Here is a 16,386-nt window from a genome sequence, read left to right as displayed (position 1 = left end):
TCCAAGGAACAAGTGTCTTTTCATTTTATGGCTGTAGTCACCACCTGCATTGATTTTGGAACCCAAGAAAATAAAGTCTGTCATTGTTTCCATTGTTTCTCCATCTATTTGCCATGAAGTGATGGGACCATCATGCCATGATCTTAGTTTTTTGACTGTTGAGTTTTAAGCCAACTTTTTCACTCTTCTCTTTCACTTTCATCAAGAGGCTCTCTAGTTCTTCACTTTCTGCCATAAGGGTGGTGTCATCTGCATATCTGAGGTGACTGATTTCTCCCAGCAATCTTGATTCCAGCTTGTGCTTCATCCAGCCTAGCATTTCTCATGATGTACTCTGCATGTAAGTTAAATAAGCAGGGTGACAGTAGACAGCCTTGACGTACTCCTTTCCCAATTTGGGACCAGTCCCTTGTTCCATGTCTGGTTCTAACTGTTGCTTCTTGACCTGCATGCCGATTTCTCAGGAGGCAGGTAAGGTGGTCTGGTATTCCCATCTCTTGAAGAACTTTCCACAGTTCGTTGTGATCCACACAAAGGCCTCAGTGTAGTCAGTAAAGCAGAAGTAGATGTTTTTCTGGAACTTTCTTGCTTTTTCTGTAATCCAGCGGATGTTGGCAATTTGATCTCTGGTTCCTCTGGCTTTTATAAATCCAACTTGAACATCTGGAAGTTCATGGTTCATGTACTGTTGAAACCTGGCTTGCAGAATTTTGAGCATTACTTTGCTAGCATGTGAGATGAATGCGATTGTGCGGTAGTTTGAACATTCTGTGGCATTGCCTTTCTTTGGGATTGGAATGAAAACTGACCTTTTCCAGGCCTGTAACCACTGCTGAGTTTTCCAAATTGGCTGACATACTGAGTGCAGCACTTTTATAGCATCATCTTTTAGGATTTGAAATAGCTCAACTGTAGTTCCTTCACCTCCACTAACTTTGTTTGTAGTGATGCTTCCTAAGGCCCACTTGACTTCGAATTCCAGGATGTCTGGCTGTAGGTGAGTAATCACACAATCATGGTTATCTGGGTCATGAAGATCTTTTTTGCATAGTTGTGCTGTGTATTCTTGTCACCTCTTCTTAGTATCTTCTGCATCTGTTAGGTCCATACTATTTCTGTCCTTTATTGAGCCCATCTTTGCATGAAATATTCCCTTGCTGCTGCTGCTGCTAAGTCACTTCAGTCGTGTCCAACTCTGTGCGACCCCATAGACGGTAGCCCACCAGGCTCCCCCGTCCTTGGGATTCTCCAGGCAAGAGTACTGGAGTGGGGTGCCATTTCCTTCGCCAATGCATGAAAGTGAGAAGTGTAAGTGAAGCTGCTCAGTCGTGTCCGACTCTTAGCGACCCCATGGACTGCAGCCCACCAGGGTCCTCCATCCATGGGATTTTCCAGGCAAGAGTACTGGAGTGGGGTGCCATCGCCTTCTCTGGAAATGTTCCCTTGGTATCTCTAATTTTCTTGAAGAGATCTCTAGTCTTTCCCATTCTTTTGTTTTCCTCTATATCTTTGCATTGATCACTGAGGAAGACTTTCTCATCTCGCCTTGCTATTCTTTGGAACTCTGCATTCAGATGGGTGTATCTTTCCTTTTCTCCTTTGCCTTTAGCTTCTCTTCTTTTCTAAGCTATTTGTAAGGCCTCCTCAGACGACCATTTTGCCTTTTTGCATTTCTTTTTTCTTGGGGATCACTTTTTTCTTGATCACTGCCTCCTGTACAATGTCGCGAACCTCTGTTCATAGTTCTGGCACTCTATCAGATCTAATCCCTTGAATCCCTTTAACATGTTTTGTTAAAGTGCTGCATTAACAAACCAAGCACCTGCTTTGGCAGGTACTTTGTATCCCTTCAGTTTCTAAATCTTCCTGCAGCTTCCTTTGGGTTTACCTGTCTTTTCCTTTTTCATGTAACAACCATGTCGGCCCTAGTCATCCCTGGGTTTAGTCAGTGTAGACTACTTTATCTAGTTTGCCATCCGTTGGCACTTTGAGGTTGGAAGTATGGTTAGTTACCTAAACGTTTAATTCTAACAATAACCTCGTGAAATACTTACTCTTGTCCTTATTTTACATATGAGGCACAGAGAGGTCAAGGAACATACCCAGGGCTTTACAGCTAGTAAGTGGCACAACTGTGACTTGAATATCAACTTGCAGTTTGACTCTGGAACCTTCAGTCTAACTATTGTGCTCTACTGTCTCTCAGAGGGAGAGAAGGGTAGGTGTTTCTGTTTTGGTTCATTTTTGTGCAATGTATAGAGCTTCTCTATACATTGTATAGGGTTCATTTAGTTCATTCTATAGGGTTCATTTGGTTCTATACATTTGGTTCATTTTGTTCAATGTATAGGGACTTGGTTGTTTCTGAATTCCTTAGTTGTTCAGAAGCTACAAGGTTGATGTTTATCCTTAAAATGACTTGTACACTTTGTGTACTCAGTATTATACCACAGACTGATCATAAACCTAAGGAAGACAGTGCAGGGTAGGAGCCTGTATGAAGGAAATTACATTTTCAAAATTTTACCACCTACACTCAAGGTGCAAGTTGATTGCCCTCTGCTGCTATGGCCTGAGTGGTGTATGGACTTGGACTGCTGGGGTATGGAGCTGATTCAGCAAATGAAAGCAGTGTGTGAACTGTGCCAGTAGAAAGACACAGCCTTGCCACCTTCCCCACAGACAATATGTCACTTTACAAGAGTAGGTATGGACCTGTCTGAATTACCTGTTTGTGTTTAAATACATCCTGGTGGCTCAGACAGTGGCAAATCTGCCTGCAAGGCAGGAGACCTGGGTTCGATCCCTGGGTCGGGAAGATACCAGAAGAAGGGAATGGCAACCCACTCCAGTATCCTTGCCTGGAGAGTTCCATGGGCAAAGGAGCCTGCCGGGTACAGTTCGTGGGGTTGCAAAGAGTCAGACACGACTCAGCAACTGACACACAACATAAGTAAATGAAAGTGTTTGTTTGCTTGCTTGACTTTGATTATAAATTTCTAAAGACTCTGGAGGTATATGTGTGTGTATGTGTTTGACTTCATCCTTCTGAATAGTATTTTTAAAATAAGCTTTTTATTTTAGAACAGTTTTAGATTTCCAGAAAAACAGTGAAGATAATGGAGTTCCCAGGTACCCCACAACCAGTTCCCCCTGTTGTATGGTACATTAGTCACAGGAATGAACAAGTATTTATACGTCATTATTAACTGAAGTCTGTACTTTATTCAGATTTCCTTAGTTTTTAACCCAATGTTTTGTTTTCCTGTTCCAGGATCTCATCCTTGATATGTAACGTTTAGTCATATTTCTTAGGGCTCCTCTAGATTATTACAGTTTCTCAGATTTTCCTTGTTTCTGACAGCCATTTGAGTTTTGAGGCATACTAGTCAAGTATGTGAAGGCAATGGCACCCCACTCCAGTACTCTTGCCTGGAAAATCCCATGGATGGAGGACCCTGGTAGGCTGCAGTCCAAGGGGTCGCTAAGAGTCGGACACGACTGAGCAACTTCACTTTCATTTTTCACTTTCATGCATTGGAGAAGGAAATGGCAACCCACTCCAGTATTCTTGCCTGGAGAATCCCAGGGACGGGGGAGCCTGGTGGGCTGCCGTCTATGGGGTCGCACTGAGTCGGACACGACTGAAGCGACTTAGCAGCAGCAGCAGCAGCAGCAGTCAAGTATGTTATAAGAGACCCCTCTGTTAGAGTTCATCTGATGTTTTCTCAGTGATGAAACCTGGAATTATGGGTTTGGGGAAGGAAGAACACAAAAGTAAAGTGTCATTTTCGTCATATCGTATGGAACATACGGGAGCATGCTGTCAACATGAATTATCACTGTTGTATTGACCTTGATCATGTGGCAGAGGTCGTGTCTGTCAGGCTTCTCAAGTTCCTCCCCTTCTGTACTACACTCTTTGGAAGGAAGTCACTGTGTACGGCCCACACTTGAGTGGGGAGTTATGCGCGACCTCCTTAAGAGACAACTCTACATAAATTATTTGAGAGTGTTCTTCACGGGAGACTTTTCTCTTCTCCCCTGCTTGTTTGTTTGATCATTTATGTCAGTATGGATTCATGGCTGTTTATTTTATACTCTGCATTACAGTCCAGTACTACTTTATTCTGTTGCTCAGATTGTTTCAGCTTTGGCTTTTGGGTGTCCTTTCGTTCAATTCATGTGTCCCTTTGACATACCCTGTTGGCGTTTTTTGTCTTGGTTTGTTTTTGAGCGCTTCTCTACTTCCTGGCACTACAAGATGTTCCGGGCTCATCTTGTGTGTTTCTTGCCCCAGTCCTGGATTCAGCTGTTTCTCCAAGGGGGCCTTTTATTGAAGAATAAAAGGTAATTATTGCTAATTAGGACCCAAGATCTGGATGGGTAGTATTATTTTAAGATATCTTTTCCTGACATTCACACACACACACACACACACACACACACACACACAGCAGCAGTAAGTGGCCAAAAGTAGTCCCAGCCTTATTGCAACTTTTCTTAAGGCTGAGATTTCCCAGGGCAGCCAGAGGACCTAGGATGGTGCTAGAGGGTGGAGGCCTGGGGCTCAGGAGCTTTCACCCAGTTCCTTCAGGTCCCGCCTCTGCATTAGATCAGGCGGATGTTCTGGCGGGTCACTAAAAGGATCCGTCTCAGTTGTCTTAATATTTGTATCTTTAGCCAGGCCATGTTTGAAAGTGGAAAGTCTAATATTGGTCACAGTCCTTTCACAAGGACCTTCCTGATAAATTGTTCTTCTCGTTTAGTTCCAGGAAAATTAATCTCTGAAGATAAATTTGTGAGCTTTCATCAGTAAACAAATGATGTATAACCCAACTTGTTTCTTTCTTAATCTTGGCTTCCGGAAAACTGAGAGCCAGATTTATCGTGCAGATGCCATTTGCTGAGTTCTGATTGTTAGTGCCTTCATTCTATTTGATAGCACCTATTTGTTTCTTCTTCCAGGTGAACTCTGTTCCTTGAATTCTTAATTGCTTTATCTGCCTGGTGTTTGGGCCTAAGCTACTTGATCCTCTTGAAGCGGGGGGTATTATCTTGAATGTGTGGCAAAGGAAGAGGGTCAGGCTTCTGGAGCAGGACCTGCCCAAGAACCTGTTTTCTCTGACCACTACCTAGAATGGTCCAAGAAAATCCAATTCTAAATGAGTCTGTATTCCCAGTGGACCTGTATTCTCACTTATTTTATGAAGTGAGTATTCACATATTCTTGACATCAGCTACTGTGCATGTACAATTAACACTTTCCTACCTTATAAGTTGTGAACTTTGCCTTGCCTTTTTCCTTCAGAAGGTGTTATCTAGAAACAGACCTTTATTACTTTCTATTCCTTGATGTCATATGGACAGATTTTATGGCTTGATATTACCTTTGTTTAATTAAGAACTTCACAGTAAATTTTAAAAATGTTCTTTTATTGTTTAAGCGGGAATCCTTTATGAGCTTGCTGTTTGCCACCTTGTGGGCTTGTACTGGCCCATTAAACTCAGTTTATGTTGCTTACTTAATCCTTGTGGGCATACATTTTTTGGTCTTGTTCTGTGGGCTCTCTGTTTTTAAAATTTCTCAAATCTGGCCCCTGTCTCTCCATACCCACAGCCTTTATCATTTCTAACCTGAATGACTGGGTTAGTGTCCTAACTCATCTTCTTATCTCTGGTATTCTTCCTTCTTGAGTCTGTTCACAGTATTGAGTCTCTTCACAGTGTTAGCAGATTTATCTTTCTAAATTGCAAGTTGAATCACATTACTCTTATTTCAAAAAAAAAAAGTGTAGAGAAATCTCACTACTCAAAAATAACTAATATTATTAAAGTGCTTTAATTAAATGGTGGCTCAGATGGTAAAGCGTCTGCCTATAATGCAGAAGACCTGGGTTCAATCCCTGGGTTGGGAAGATCTCCTGGAGAAGGAAATGGCAACCCACTCCAGTATTCTTGCCTGGAAAATCCCATGGATGGAGGAACCTGGTAGGCTACAGTCCATGGGGTTGCAAAGAGTCAGACACAACTGAGCGACTTCACACTTACACTCATATGTATGCTACTCAGTTTTTGTATTTAAAATCTCACCTATAATCAAATCTTGATTTACAGACAGCATTAGAACATCCAGTTTATTATAAGGAATCCACTCCTTTTGTGTTCCACATCACAAGTAGCTTCCTGTCTTAGGTAATGAAATGTGCCTTCTGCCCAGACAGTCATGTGCTCTAGAAAAGAAGCCTGAAACCCAGTCTGTCATAATATTGTGTCAAGCCCTTGCTTTATTTGCGATCATTCACTTAGCAATATATGCCGCTACTTGTGTTACAGGCCTTTCTCTAGGAATGGGGCAGATTAAGTTTGGAAAACTTAGAAGAGCCAACAACTTAGAAGACAGGAATTGTTATTTGTGGAAAGCAAAGATGTCTTTTTTTAGAAGAAACTTCTTATCCCCACACCCATCTTCCCACACCTCCTGTAGTCCTTGGCATAATTAACGTGAAATTTGCAGGAGCAGCTCTTCCAGACTTGTCCTCCAGCAAGCCTTCTTTTCTGTCTCTCCTTGTATCAGGGGCCCCATTTCCACTCTCCACTTGCACCACATCAAGATTTGTGTTATACAAGAAATGTGTCCTCATATATCTTTCTCCTTTTGTAGTATATTCTTTTGGTAATTGTCTACTTGTATTTTTGTGACACATCTCTCTCTAGGAAGTGATATTGGCCTACAATCTATAAAGTGAGCTTTTGCTAATAAAGTCACTTATATCAACTGTATCAACTGTTAGAATGTTCGAAATTTACCGTATTTTGGTTTCACCTTCTAATCTAATTCTTGTCTTTGGGAGTGTTTGGACCATATCATCATAATAGACTGTCTTTTATAGACAGTGTTTTCTTTCTTTTCTCCACTTTGTATAAGTTCTCTTCCCAAGTATTATTTGCTACCTGTTCTTACTTACTTTTTCTTATAGATTACAGATTCTGCTGGCCATATTCTGTACTCCAAGGAGGATGCGACCAAGGGGAAGTTTGCCTTTACCACTGAAGATTATGACATGTTTGAAGTGTGTTTTGAGAGCAAGGGTAAGTAAATCAGAGTGTTGTCCCTGAATTAAGCAGCATCTTCCAAGTAAGTTAGAGTATGAACTTTTTCTCTCCTGGCCTCTCCTGGCAGGAAGAGGAAATGAAAACCACATTTGCTGGGGTGCATACACATATAAGTCAAAGTCAGCGAGTGGGTAGAGTTCTGCATGTGCAAGAGTAGGCATTTCTTGAATGCTGTACTTGGCTTGAATAACAGAGTTAAATTTTGTATAGATGCTAGAAAGTAGTGCATTTATATGCTAGTGACATGTTTTCTTAGAGGTTAGAAGTAGGGTCTGTCTAACAAATCACATCTCATCAGAAACACTTTTTGATCTCCAGGGCACTTGCTGTTTCCCAGTCCTCGTGTCTTGCTGTGGCTTGTTCTGTGCATATCAAGGCCAAGAGCCCTTAGAAACTTTTAAGCTGATTGATTATCTGATGGCTTCTGCGCATGATGGTTGGTGAAAAAGCAGATGCTTCTTCACTCCCTGTTCTTCAGCTTCAAGGATACCAGACTGTAAAAACTGTATGCATTTATACCTGCCATATTACTTGGGGCCCTTTGGGGCTGCAGGACAAATGGAACGAAACTCAAACTGGCTTAAAGAAAGACTGTGTGACTGCAAACAGGGGAGTTGACAATGTGGTGCCGGCTTCAGGCACAACAGTATCTTGGGGTTTTAACAGCATCATGGGCATTTTACCTCATTTTTAAAGCTTTTTGCCTCCATTTGACTTTATTCTCAGGCTTTCTCCATAAGGTAGCAAAAGGACTTCTGGCAATTTTACATTTATACAGTGTTCAGAACATAATGATCCTAGAAGAAAAGCAAGCACCTTTACCAACAGCATCAATGGATTCCCAGGAATAGCAAAAGAACTAGCAGCTTTTAACAGTTAACCAAAAACTGACCCCTTGAGCTCAAATGGGTCAATTTAGTCTGAAAGCTAAAGGAGTTCTCCCAAAGTAAATGGAATAATAGAATGGAACATGGAAAGACTGTAATAATAATTTCATGATTGATACCCCTCTCCCTGCCAGTTCCAGGATGTCTCAGTAGTATTCTAGATGGTCGTACTGTTCTTACCTCAAAACTCAGACATCTAAGACTATATTCATGACCACCTCTTTCAGACTAGTTCCCTTTATTCATCAGTATTACCACTGTCCTTGCAGTTATCTGGGCTCACAGTTTTGAAATTACATACTTAATGTCTTTTCTGGTCTGTCATCAAGTTGTGCTGATACTTCTTTCAAAATACCTCCTATATCTGCCACCACACAACTCTGAACTCTCAACTATAAAATTGTGGATTATGTCAATAGCCTTCTAACCAGTATCCCTGCTTTTCATATATCCAGATACTGCCACCAGATTTATCTCCTAAAACTTTCATTATATCAGTCCTTCTTTGAAAGCTTTTGCTGCTTTATAGTGGCAATAATGTTCCTGTTCTGTAGAATGAACCCCAGAATCATGAAATTTTCAAGCTAGATGAGATTTTAGGCACCGTGGCTTTTAATAGCCTCTATACTCTTGCTCCATCCAGCCTTGTCTCCCTCTGCCCATCAGGCTCCAGCCATTCTGGTTTCATTTTTCCCTCTAAACTTGTCACATTTATTCATTTGCTGGAATGCCCTCTCCTATATTAACATAAGTTTACCTTTAGATGGGGAAACAGTGGAAACAGTGTCAGACTTTATTTTGGGGGGCTCCAAAATCACTGCAGATGGTGATTGCAGCCATGAAATTAAAAGACGCTTACTCCTTGGAAGGAAAGTTATAACCAACCTAGACAGCATATTAAAAAGCAGAGACATTACTTTGCCAACAAAGATCCGTATAGTCAAGGCTATGGTTTTTCCAGTGGTCATGTATGGATGTGAGAGTTGGACTGTGAAGAAAGCTGAGCGCCAAAGAATTGATGCTTTTGAACTGTGGTGTTGAAGAAGACTCGTGAGAGTCCCTTGGACTGCAAGGAGATCCAACCAGTCCATCCTAAAGAAGATCAGTCCTGGGTGTTCATTGGAAGGACTGATGCTAAAGCTGAAACTCCAATACTTTGGCCACCTCATGTGAAGAGTTGACTCATTGGAAAAGACTCTGATGCTGGGAGGGGTTGGGGGCAGAAGGAGAAGGGGACGACAGAGAATGAGATGGCTGGATGTTATCACCAACTTGATGGATGTGAGTCTGAGTGAACTCCGGGAGTTGGTGATGGACAGGGAGGCCTGGCATGCTGCGATTCATGGGGTTGCAAAGAGTCAGACACGACTGAGCGACTAAACTGAACTGACCTGAACCTTTAGAATACATCTTTTTTGAATACATCCTTCAGCCATTCTAGTCTGCTTAATATCTCAATTAACTGACTTATCCATTGCTGTTCTAGGTGTTGGGGAGATAGCAGTGAATACAACAGAAGTCTCTGCTCTCAGTGGAGCTTACATTTTCATTGGAGCAAATAGAATAGGCAAATATAAGTCAGATGGTCATGAGGGCTTTGGGGAAAAAGCAAACACCTTGAGATGCTGAGCATGTCTCAGAAATACCAAGCAGGTAACTGTGGCTTCTTCCGAATAGCGCATCACTTACTACTGGAGATACATGTGTATCACACACACAGCCTTGTGTTGTTTAAATGTCTTATGTATATATTTTACATTCCCAATTTTGAGTTCTTTGAAGGCAGAGATCTTTTGTTTTAAATTTCTTATATGCTGATGCCATGCATGTAAATGCCTAGGAACTAGTTTTAAACTGTGTGTGTCTATGTATAAACGTGTATACACACACATATTATAGTCAACACTCAATTTCTAGTTTTATTTGTGTTTATCCGTTTGTTTATTCAGATATGAAGACCTGATACCCTGTGGTCTTTGGAGCACCTTTTAAAAGATCGTCCATTTGCCAGGCAGATGCAAAGAGAGATTACTAACGGGTCTTTTTACAAAGGAGACCCTTTGGAGCCATGATGTCAACTAAGGGGATAGGCTGGCTATTCTGTGCAAGAAACTGTGTGTTCTGGACTCCGTGGTCTGTGGTTTTGTGGTTTCACTTGTATTTGAATAATGCTAAAGCTGTGCTGTGACAGATTGTGGGAGAAGTCTGTTAGGAGAGTATCTTGATCATTTGGAGCAGATGGAGCTATGAGCTGCTTGGATTTCACTTTTAAATGAGGAAAAAGAAGCAAAAAATTTGGATTTGGGAGAAGACACCTCTCTGAGGGTCCCTTTTTGTTTTGCTTTCTTTTGTTCTTGGAAACCTAATTAGTTTAATGCTCAGAAGGGATCTGTGATTTGGCTTAGTTTCTTTTTTTTTTTTTTTTTTCCCCTAGTATTTATTTTGGAGAAGGGAATGGCAACCCACTCCAGTGTTCTTGCCTGGAGAATCCCAAGGACGGGGGAGCCTGGTGGGCTGCTGTCTGTGGGGTCACACTGAGTCGGACACGACTGAAGTGATTAGCAGTATTTATTTATTCATTTGACTGGGCCTTAGTTTTGGAATCTTCAGTCTTTGTTGCAGCATGTGGACTTCCTAGTGGTGGCATGTGAACTCCTAGTGGTAGCATGCGGGATCTAGTTCCCTGACCAGGGATCAAACCCGGGGCCCCTGTGTTGGGACTGCAGAGCCTTAGTCACTGGACCACCAGGACTTAGTTTCTTGACCCTACCTATTGAGTCTTACGTTATTGCTTTCAACTTGACCTGTCCGGTTTATGCAAAAGAACGTCTTTACTGTCTTTTAAACATGCTACCCTCTTTTCTTCCTTCCTGGTTATTTATTTTTGGTTGTGCTGGATCTTTGTTGCTGCTCGCAGGTTTTCCCTAGTTGAGGCAAGTGGGGGCTACTTTTTAGTTGTGGTGGGCGGCTTCTTATCCACTGTACCACCAGGGAAGTCCTCCATTCCTTTCAATAGCTGAGTCTTTGCCCCTGTGTTCCCTTCTGCCTAGATACTTTCTTTATCTGCATTCAGGTGTTGTCCACAGCTAATCTCTTCCCTCTTCTAACCTTTGCTCAATAGCCAGGATTATCTAAACTGTTTTTGGTTTTGTTTTTTCCTTAAAGTTTTAGACTGCTTTGTATTTTCACCATGCTGTTCTGCATACTTGTGTCTTAGATGCCCATCAGATTATGTGAAGGCAGAGATTGCAGTCACCACCACGGTCCTAGCGCCCTGTGAGTTCTCAGCGAGTTGTTTTTTGAATTGACGTTTCAGAAAATCTCCAGTGTTTCTCAGGGCACAGTACCGTTCTGTACGGCTTATGGTCTCAGGAACCACAGTGCTTACGTGGCACTGTTTCCCAGAACTCCTGATTTCATGCAGGTAGTTGTTAGTTTTATAAGTAATCGAGTGAATTCCACAGGATGAGTACTGAGCAGTTTTCTGGGGCTCTTTGCAATCTTTCCCTTTCTCCTACTTGATAAGAGTAGAATTCCTTTTGATCAGATTACCATTTCTCATGGGAACGTTGCTCTGTTGGTCCTACTATATCCCAAATGGACTTTTCTGTTTGTAAGAAGTATCCCTGAGAATTGTATTCTTACTATTAAGTTTCTTCTTGGGCTCCTCTAAGGGCTTTGTGGGGATAGTCCTGTACCATTTTATTTACCTATTGAAATGGCCTTACATTGACCAAAACTTTTGAAATAAGTGGAATAGTAGACAAATCCTGTGTACTTTTCAGTACTCGTATTTGTGTTAAGTAATCCAAGCTTAGCATATACTAGTAATCCTTCTCTCAGAATTTCACAGGCCGACTTTTTTCGGATGTGGAGCTGTGCCTGTGCAGCCTGCGTGGGTGCCCACCGCCTGCTGGTCTGTGCGCCGCAGTGGGTTTTCTAACCCAGCGAGCCTGTGTGTGCTCTCCTCTCCTGTTCTGCTCCTATTCTGCCAGCTGCAGCATCGTGTGTCCTGCTCCTTCAGAGATGTTTGCCAGCAGCATGTTCTTGTCGCTTTCCGGCACCCCACACACATAGAGGCTTTGTCTGGAATGCTTGTGATTTTTAACCAGAGCCAGGAATTTTCTGCAGCTGAGTAGGGGGAGGAGTTGCGACTGTTTCCCTCTATTGAGAGGGTAGGGGTTAGGGAGAGGGAGGGTGGGTGGGTGATTTCCCGGAATTTTAAATATTCCTCACAATGAAGCCTTTGATTTCTTTCTCAGGAACAGGGCGGATACCTGACCAACTCGTGATCCTAGACATGAAGCATGGAGTGGAAGCGAAAAATTACGAAGAGGTGCGTCCTGCCTAACAGCCAGTGGAGGCAGTAGCTCGCCGCCCCTGTGAGGCTTCTGTGACCCAGTCAGGCCAACAGGCTGTGCTTTGCCCAGAAGGCTGTGGTTTTCTCAGCAGTCATGTGACAGCCAGCTTGATATAAAAAAGTTGTGTTAACAGCCTTGAACAATAATTCTGGCTGTGCTGTCAGCCAATTGACTGGACCAAGCGTCCCGTAGAAATGTTGGTGTGATAAAACACTCAAGCACATGCCAGCAGTGCTCTCAAGACAGAAACCAGATATATACTTAGAATTTCTAAAAGCTAGAATTCATTAATGTTGATGTTCAAGGTTAAGAAAAGTGATTTTTTTTAATTCCTATGGTTTTTATTCCCAGACTGACAGCTATGTATGTATATATATCGCTAGGGCATAGATTCAGTGCTGTTTAGATTTGAACAATTGTGTTGTCTTTGAGAAACACAATAATCAAAAGTAGCTTTTAATTAAAATAATTTCAAATTTTTCAAAAAGAGAGCATGATGGAAGGACAAAAACTACAAGAGACTTGAAGTTTTGCTGACAGCATGTATTGTAGAGAATAAAAATAGGCGTTTATTTGGGTGGTGGGGAGCTGGAAGTGTGCTTAGAATAAGGGGAGGGGAACTGGGCTCTTTTAATCTATTGTGAGAGACTCTGGGGGCAGCACAGCTTCTTTAAATGAAGAGCACCTGTGAAAACCACAAGACCTATTTAAGCCTGGAGGATTGATCTTTACAGAAAGATAAGAGTTTTCTTACCGAGGTCAGTCTCTTTATGAAAGTACCTGAAGGCATATAGAAGAGATGGGCTACAGGAAGTATAAATGGATTCTGAAGAATGTAAACTGAATAAACAAAGGAAAGCTGTTTTAAGTGATTTTAAGAGAATTTTCTAGGAATGGTGGAACAGGAGAGGTTATTCTATCTTTGGTCAGAATTTGGAAAGGAAATATCCTAAAATGGAAGAGGATTGGAAGCCAGTGGCTGGCTCTGCAGCAGGAAGTAGTACTACAATAATTGTGGCTCTCCAGGTCTTTCCTCTTTTTTCTTAGTTCATGTGTTCAATTGAACAAAACTAGACTGAATTATTTGTCAGTAAATCGGAGCAAGTGATGCAGTTGTGAATGGAAGGCAATTCCTGATAGAGACTTTAGTTGGCTTGTTTCTGTCTCCAGGCTAGTTTAATTAAAAGAAATAAAGCCAAGAGCTTTTTTGTTCAGTGAACTTAAGAGTAAATTGAAAAATCCTTTTAAACTTTTATGAGTCAGAGGAATCCTAATTGTATTTAGTAAGTTAAAGCACTGTTATATGATATAAAACACTAAGAAAAATGTTGTATTATTATGAGGTTGAAGAATAGGTAAAAGAATTTACAGTTTTTGAATACTGCTGCTATATTCTCACCCTCAGATTAGATACTAGACATAGCTGCTGCTTCTCTAAAACGGACAGTATTATTCTGAGTTTACATACACAGTAACGTGGACATCACCACTGTATAGCGTTTTAGAACCCCATACCCCTGTACCTCCTGGAATTTCCATCATCCTTGGACTTTGTTGACACTAGGAAAGGGCCTTTATCTTTCCTGACCTTTTACTTAACCCAAGAGGGGAATCCCTAGCAGAAAGGAAACCACGGTGCTTCCTTTGCTGCTTCCTGCTTCAGCAGTCTGGCACGTCCTAAGCCTTTCTTTACGCACATGGTTACAACACAGCTCAAAATTCTCTTTCTTAACCAAGAAACTCCTCCCATTACTTTCTTCGGTGACCTACCTCCCCACTCCCCCACCCCTCAATCAAAAAGCAGATCAAACTGAGACGGAGGATGACATGTGATGATGACACAGGCCAAAGACCAAAGCCCTTTTCTCAGGACAAAGCTAGGCCGGCTCCTTGAACCTTGCTCAGAAATGGCTGTTTAGTTGTCGCTGGTCCAATGCCTGTGACAGGAACATGGATGATAGAAGCACTTGCTGTGTAGTTTATTACCAGAGAGCACTGGGCATTAATAGAGGTTTTGAGGCATTTAACTTCAGGCCCTGGGGGCGAGGGCAAGGCTTTATCTCCAGAGGATTGGGGCCCTTCAGCATCACTGTTTGGATTCAGGAAGGTGGTATGTTTCTTCTAATGTTTTTTCACATCAAATGTCTGTCTCCCTCACCTTTGTGTACTTCATAATTCTGAAATCCCACATGGTCCTGTACAATTAAGTAGTAATCATTGTCTAAACACCTGGACAGAGTACCACACTACCTACCAAATTGTTATGGAGGTTTAGTTAACGCATGTGAATTGCTATGTAAACAAATGTAATTTGTTTACAAATGACAAATGTAAGGTGACATTATTTGAAGGCAGAATGGTTGACATTTTGTAAAGAAATAAGTTTTGTAGTTTGAAATCTTTAAATAGAAAGAATGCATATTTCCTCCAAATAAAACATTTTTAATTCCCTCCAATAGATTTTAAGGATCTCTCACCACTATTTTTTGCCCCTAAAAGGGTCCCATTTTCATAGGATCAGTATGTGAATTGAGCCATTTCTTTTTAGTTTGTGGTCTGTGAGCTAGAACAGCTGTTTGCAGAGACTTATTATCTAATCTTACAGTTGTGGGAATGAAGGCAGTTATCCCACCAGGAAGGAGCTGTCTGACATATCCTCTAACTCGCTGGGCTGTGTATGTCCCTTCTTGCTTAGATGTCAGTATTTTCAGCACAACTAAAATCATGTTTTGCCTGAAGGTTCTATTAGTATGCCATTTGCTACCAACAGATACACCAAAAACGCAGTTGCGCTTTTTGAAGCATCAGCTGCAGCCTTTTCAAAAGCTCTGTTTCTCTGAATGCCCTCATGAAGGAGGAACTCTGGTTCTACATACTAGATCCAAAAGCCCTTTCTTGACATAGCTTAAATAAATAACATGGGTAAGCTACTTGACACATAGGCAATCAGTTCAGTAGATTTTAGCTCCCTTCTCCTGCCCTGCCTAGAAGCTGCCACACGGCTATGACAGAGTGAATAGGATCTTTCTAAATCTCATTCATTTAGTCCTAAGATTGGCAGTCTTTTCTGGACTTATTTTGGCATGTTGTTAACCTTCTGACCTTCGTTGAAGAATCCTGTAATCCATATGCCCTCGTGCAAAAGAAGACTTGGCTTTGGGTGTAAGTCTATCTTCATTGTCTTGATTGTGTTAAGACTGGCTGGTTTCCTCTTTTATTGCTATGCTTCTAAAATTTGCAGGGGTTGAGGATGTGGGTATGGAGATAACAGTCATTTGCCTGAATCTGGCTCTCCTCGTGAAGCTTCTCTCTTGAGTTTCTCAAAGTTCCACCAAGGGAAAGAATCCAGTGATTCCCTAGAGGCTGGTTCCACGTGTGTGTTTCAAGAAACAGTCTTTCAGATTTACCACCTCCCTTGCTATAATTACATAGAACTCTGAACTCTTCAGAATTCAAATCATCATTAGAGGAATGGAAGATTTGGGTGTAGTTTAAGGGTAACTGTACAGTTATTTGGGAGGTATTGTAGATGTGTAGGGAAAGCGTTCTCAAACAGTACCTCCCACTACAGATGAGAGTGATAGATATTGTGGTAGAGAAAACTTTCTCCTAGGCAGTGGGCCTGGTGAAAGTGAATGCTGAGTGACAGTTGATGCTCTTAACATTGAAGAAGCACTTGCTTCAGGGGACCAGCAGCACTTAATATCTGCTGTAGGAAGTTGACTCCTTAAAGAAGGCATAGAATGGACATAACAGGTCAGCTTCAAGTATGTGCCGTGTATCAGGCATGTGGGATGACACAGAGTATATATCATTCTGATGCTGTGCGTTCAAGGTCCAAACTAGTGGGGGGAAGGATAAAAAGCAAAACAACGTGGATATGACAGTGTTACGAGTGTTAATTGTGTGGCAGTCTCAGTGTTGTGGGGCTTTAGAGAAGAGGGAATCAGTGTGGACAGTAGTGGTTAAAGGAGACTTCATGGTTAAGGCTGGAAAGATAGGTGGGATTTGGATACACTGAA

General features: G+C 41.8%; 1 protein-coding gene across 1 annotated transcript in view; it reads left to right on the top strand.

The window, feature by feature from the left end:
- Positions 1 to 16,386, top strand: part of TMED10 (transmembrane p24 trafficking protein 10) — a 35,054-nt gene that overhangs the window by 11,311 nt on the left and 7,357 nt on the right. Inside the window, exons 2-3 of the mRNA XM_019969262.2 lie at positions 6,981 to 7,092; positions 12,266 to 12,339. Coding sequence (XP_019824821.1) covers positions 6,981 to 7,092; positions 12,266 to 12,339 — 186 coding nt within the window. The remainder of the gene's footprint in view (positions 1 to 6,980; positions 7,093 to 12,265; positions 12,340 to 16,386) is intronic.

Source organism: Bos indicus, chromosome 10 (genome assembly GCF_029378745.1).
Source record: "Bos indicus isolate NIAB-ARS_2022 breed Sahiwal x Tharparkar chromosome 10, NIAB-ARS_B.indTharparkar_mat_pri_1.0, whole genome shotgun sequence".
Lineage (NCBI taxonomy): Eukaryota > Metazoa > Chordata > Mammalia > Artiodactyla > Bovidae > Bos > Bos indicus.
Note: the sequence above shows the minus strand (reverse complement) of the source record. Positions and strands in the feature narration are given on the sequence as shown.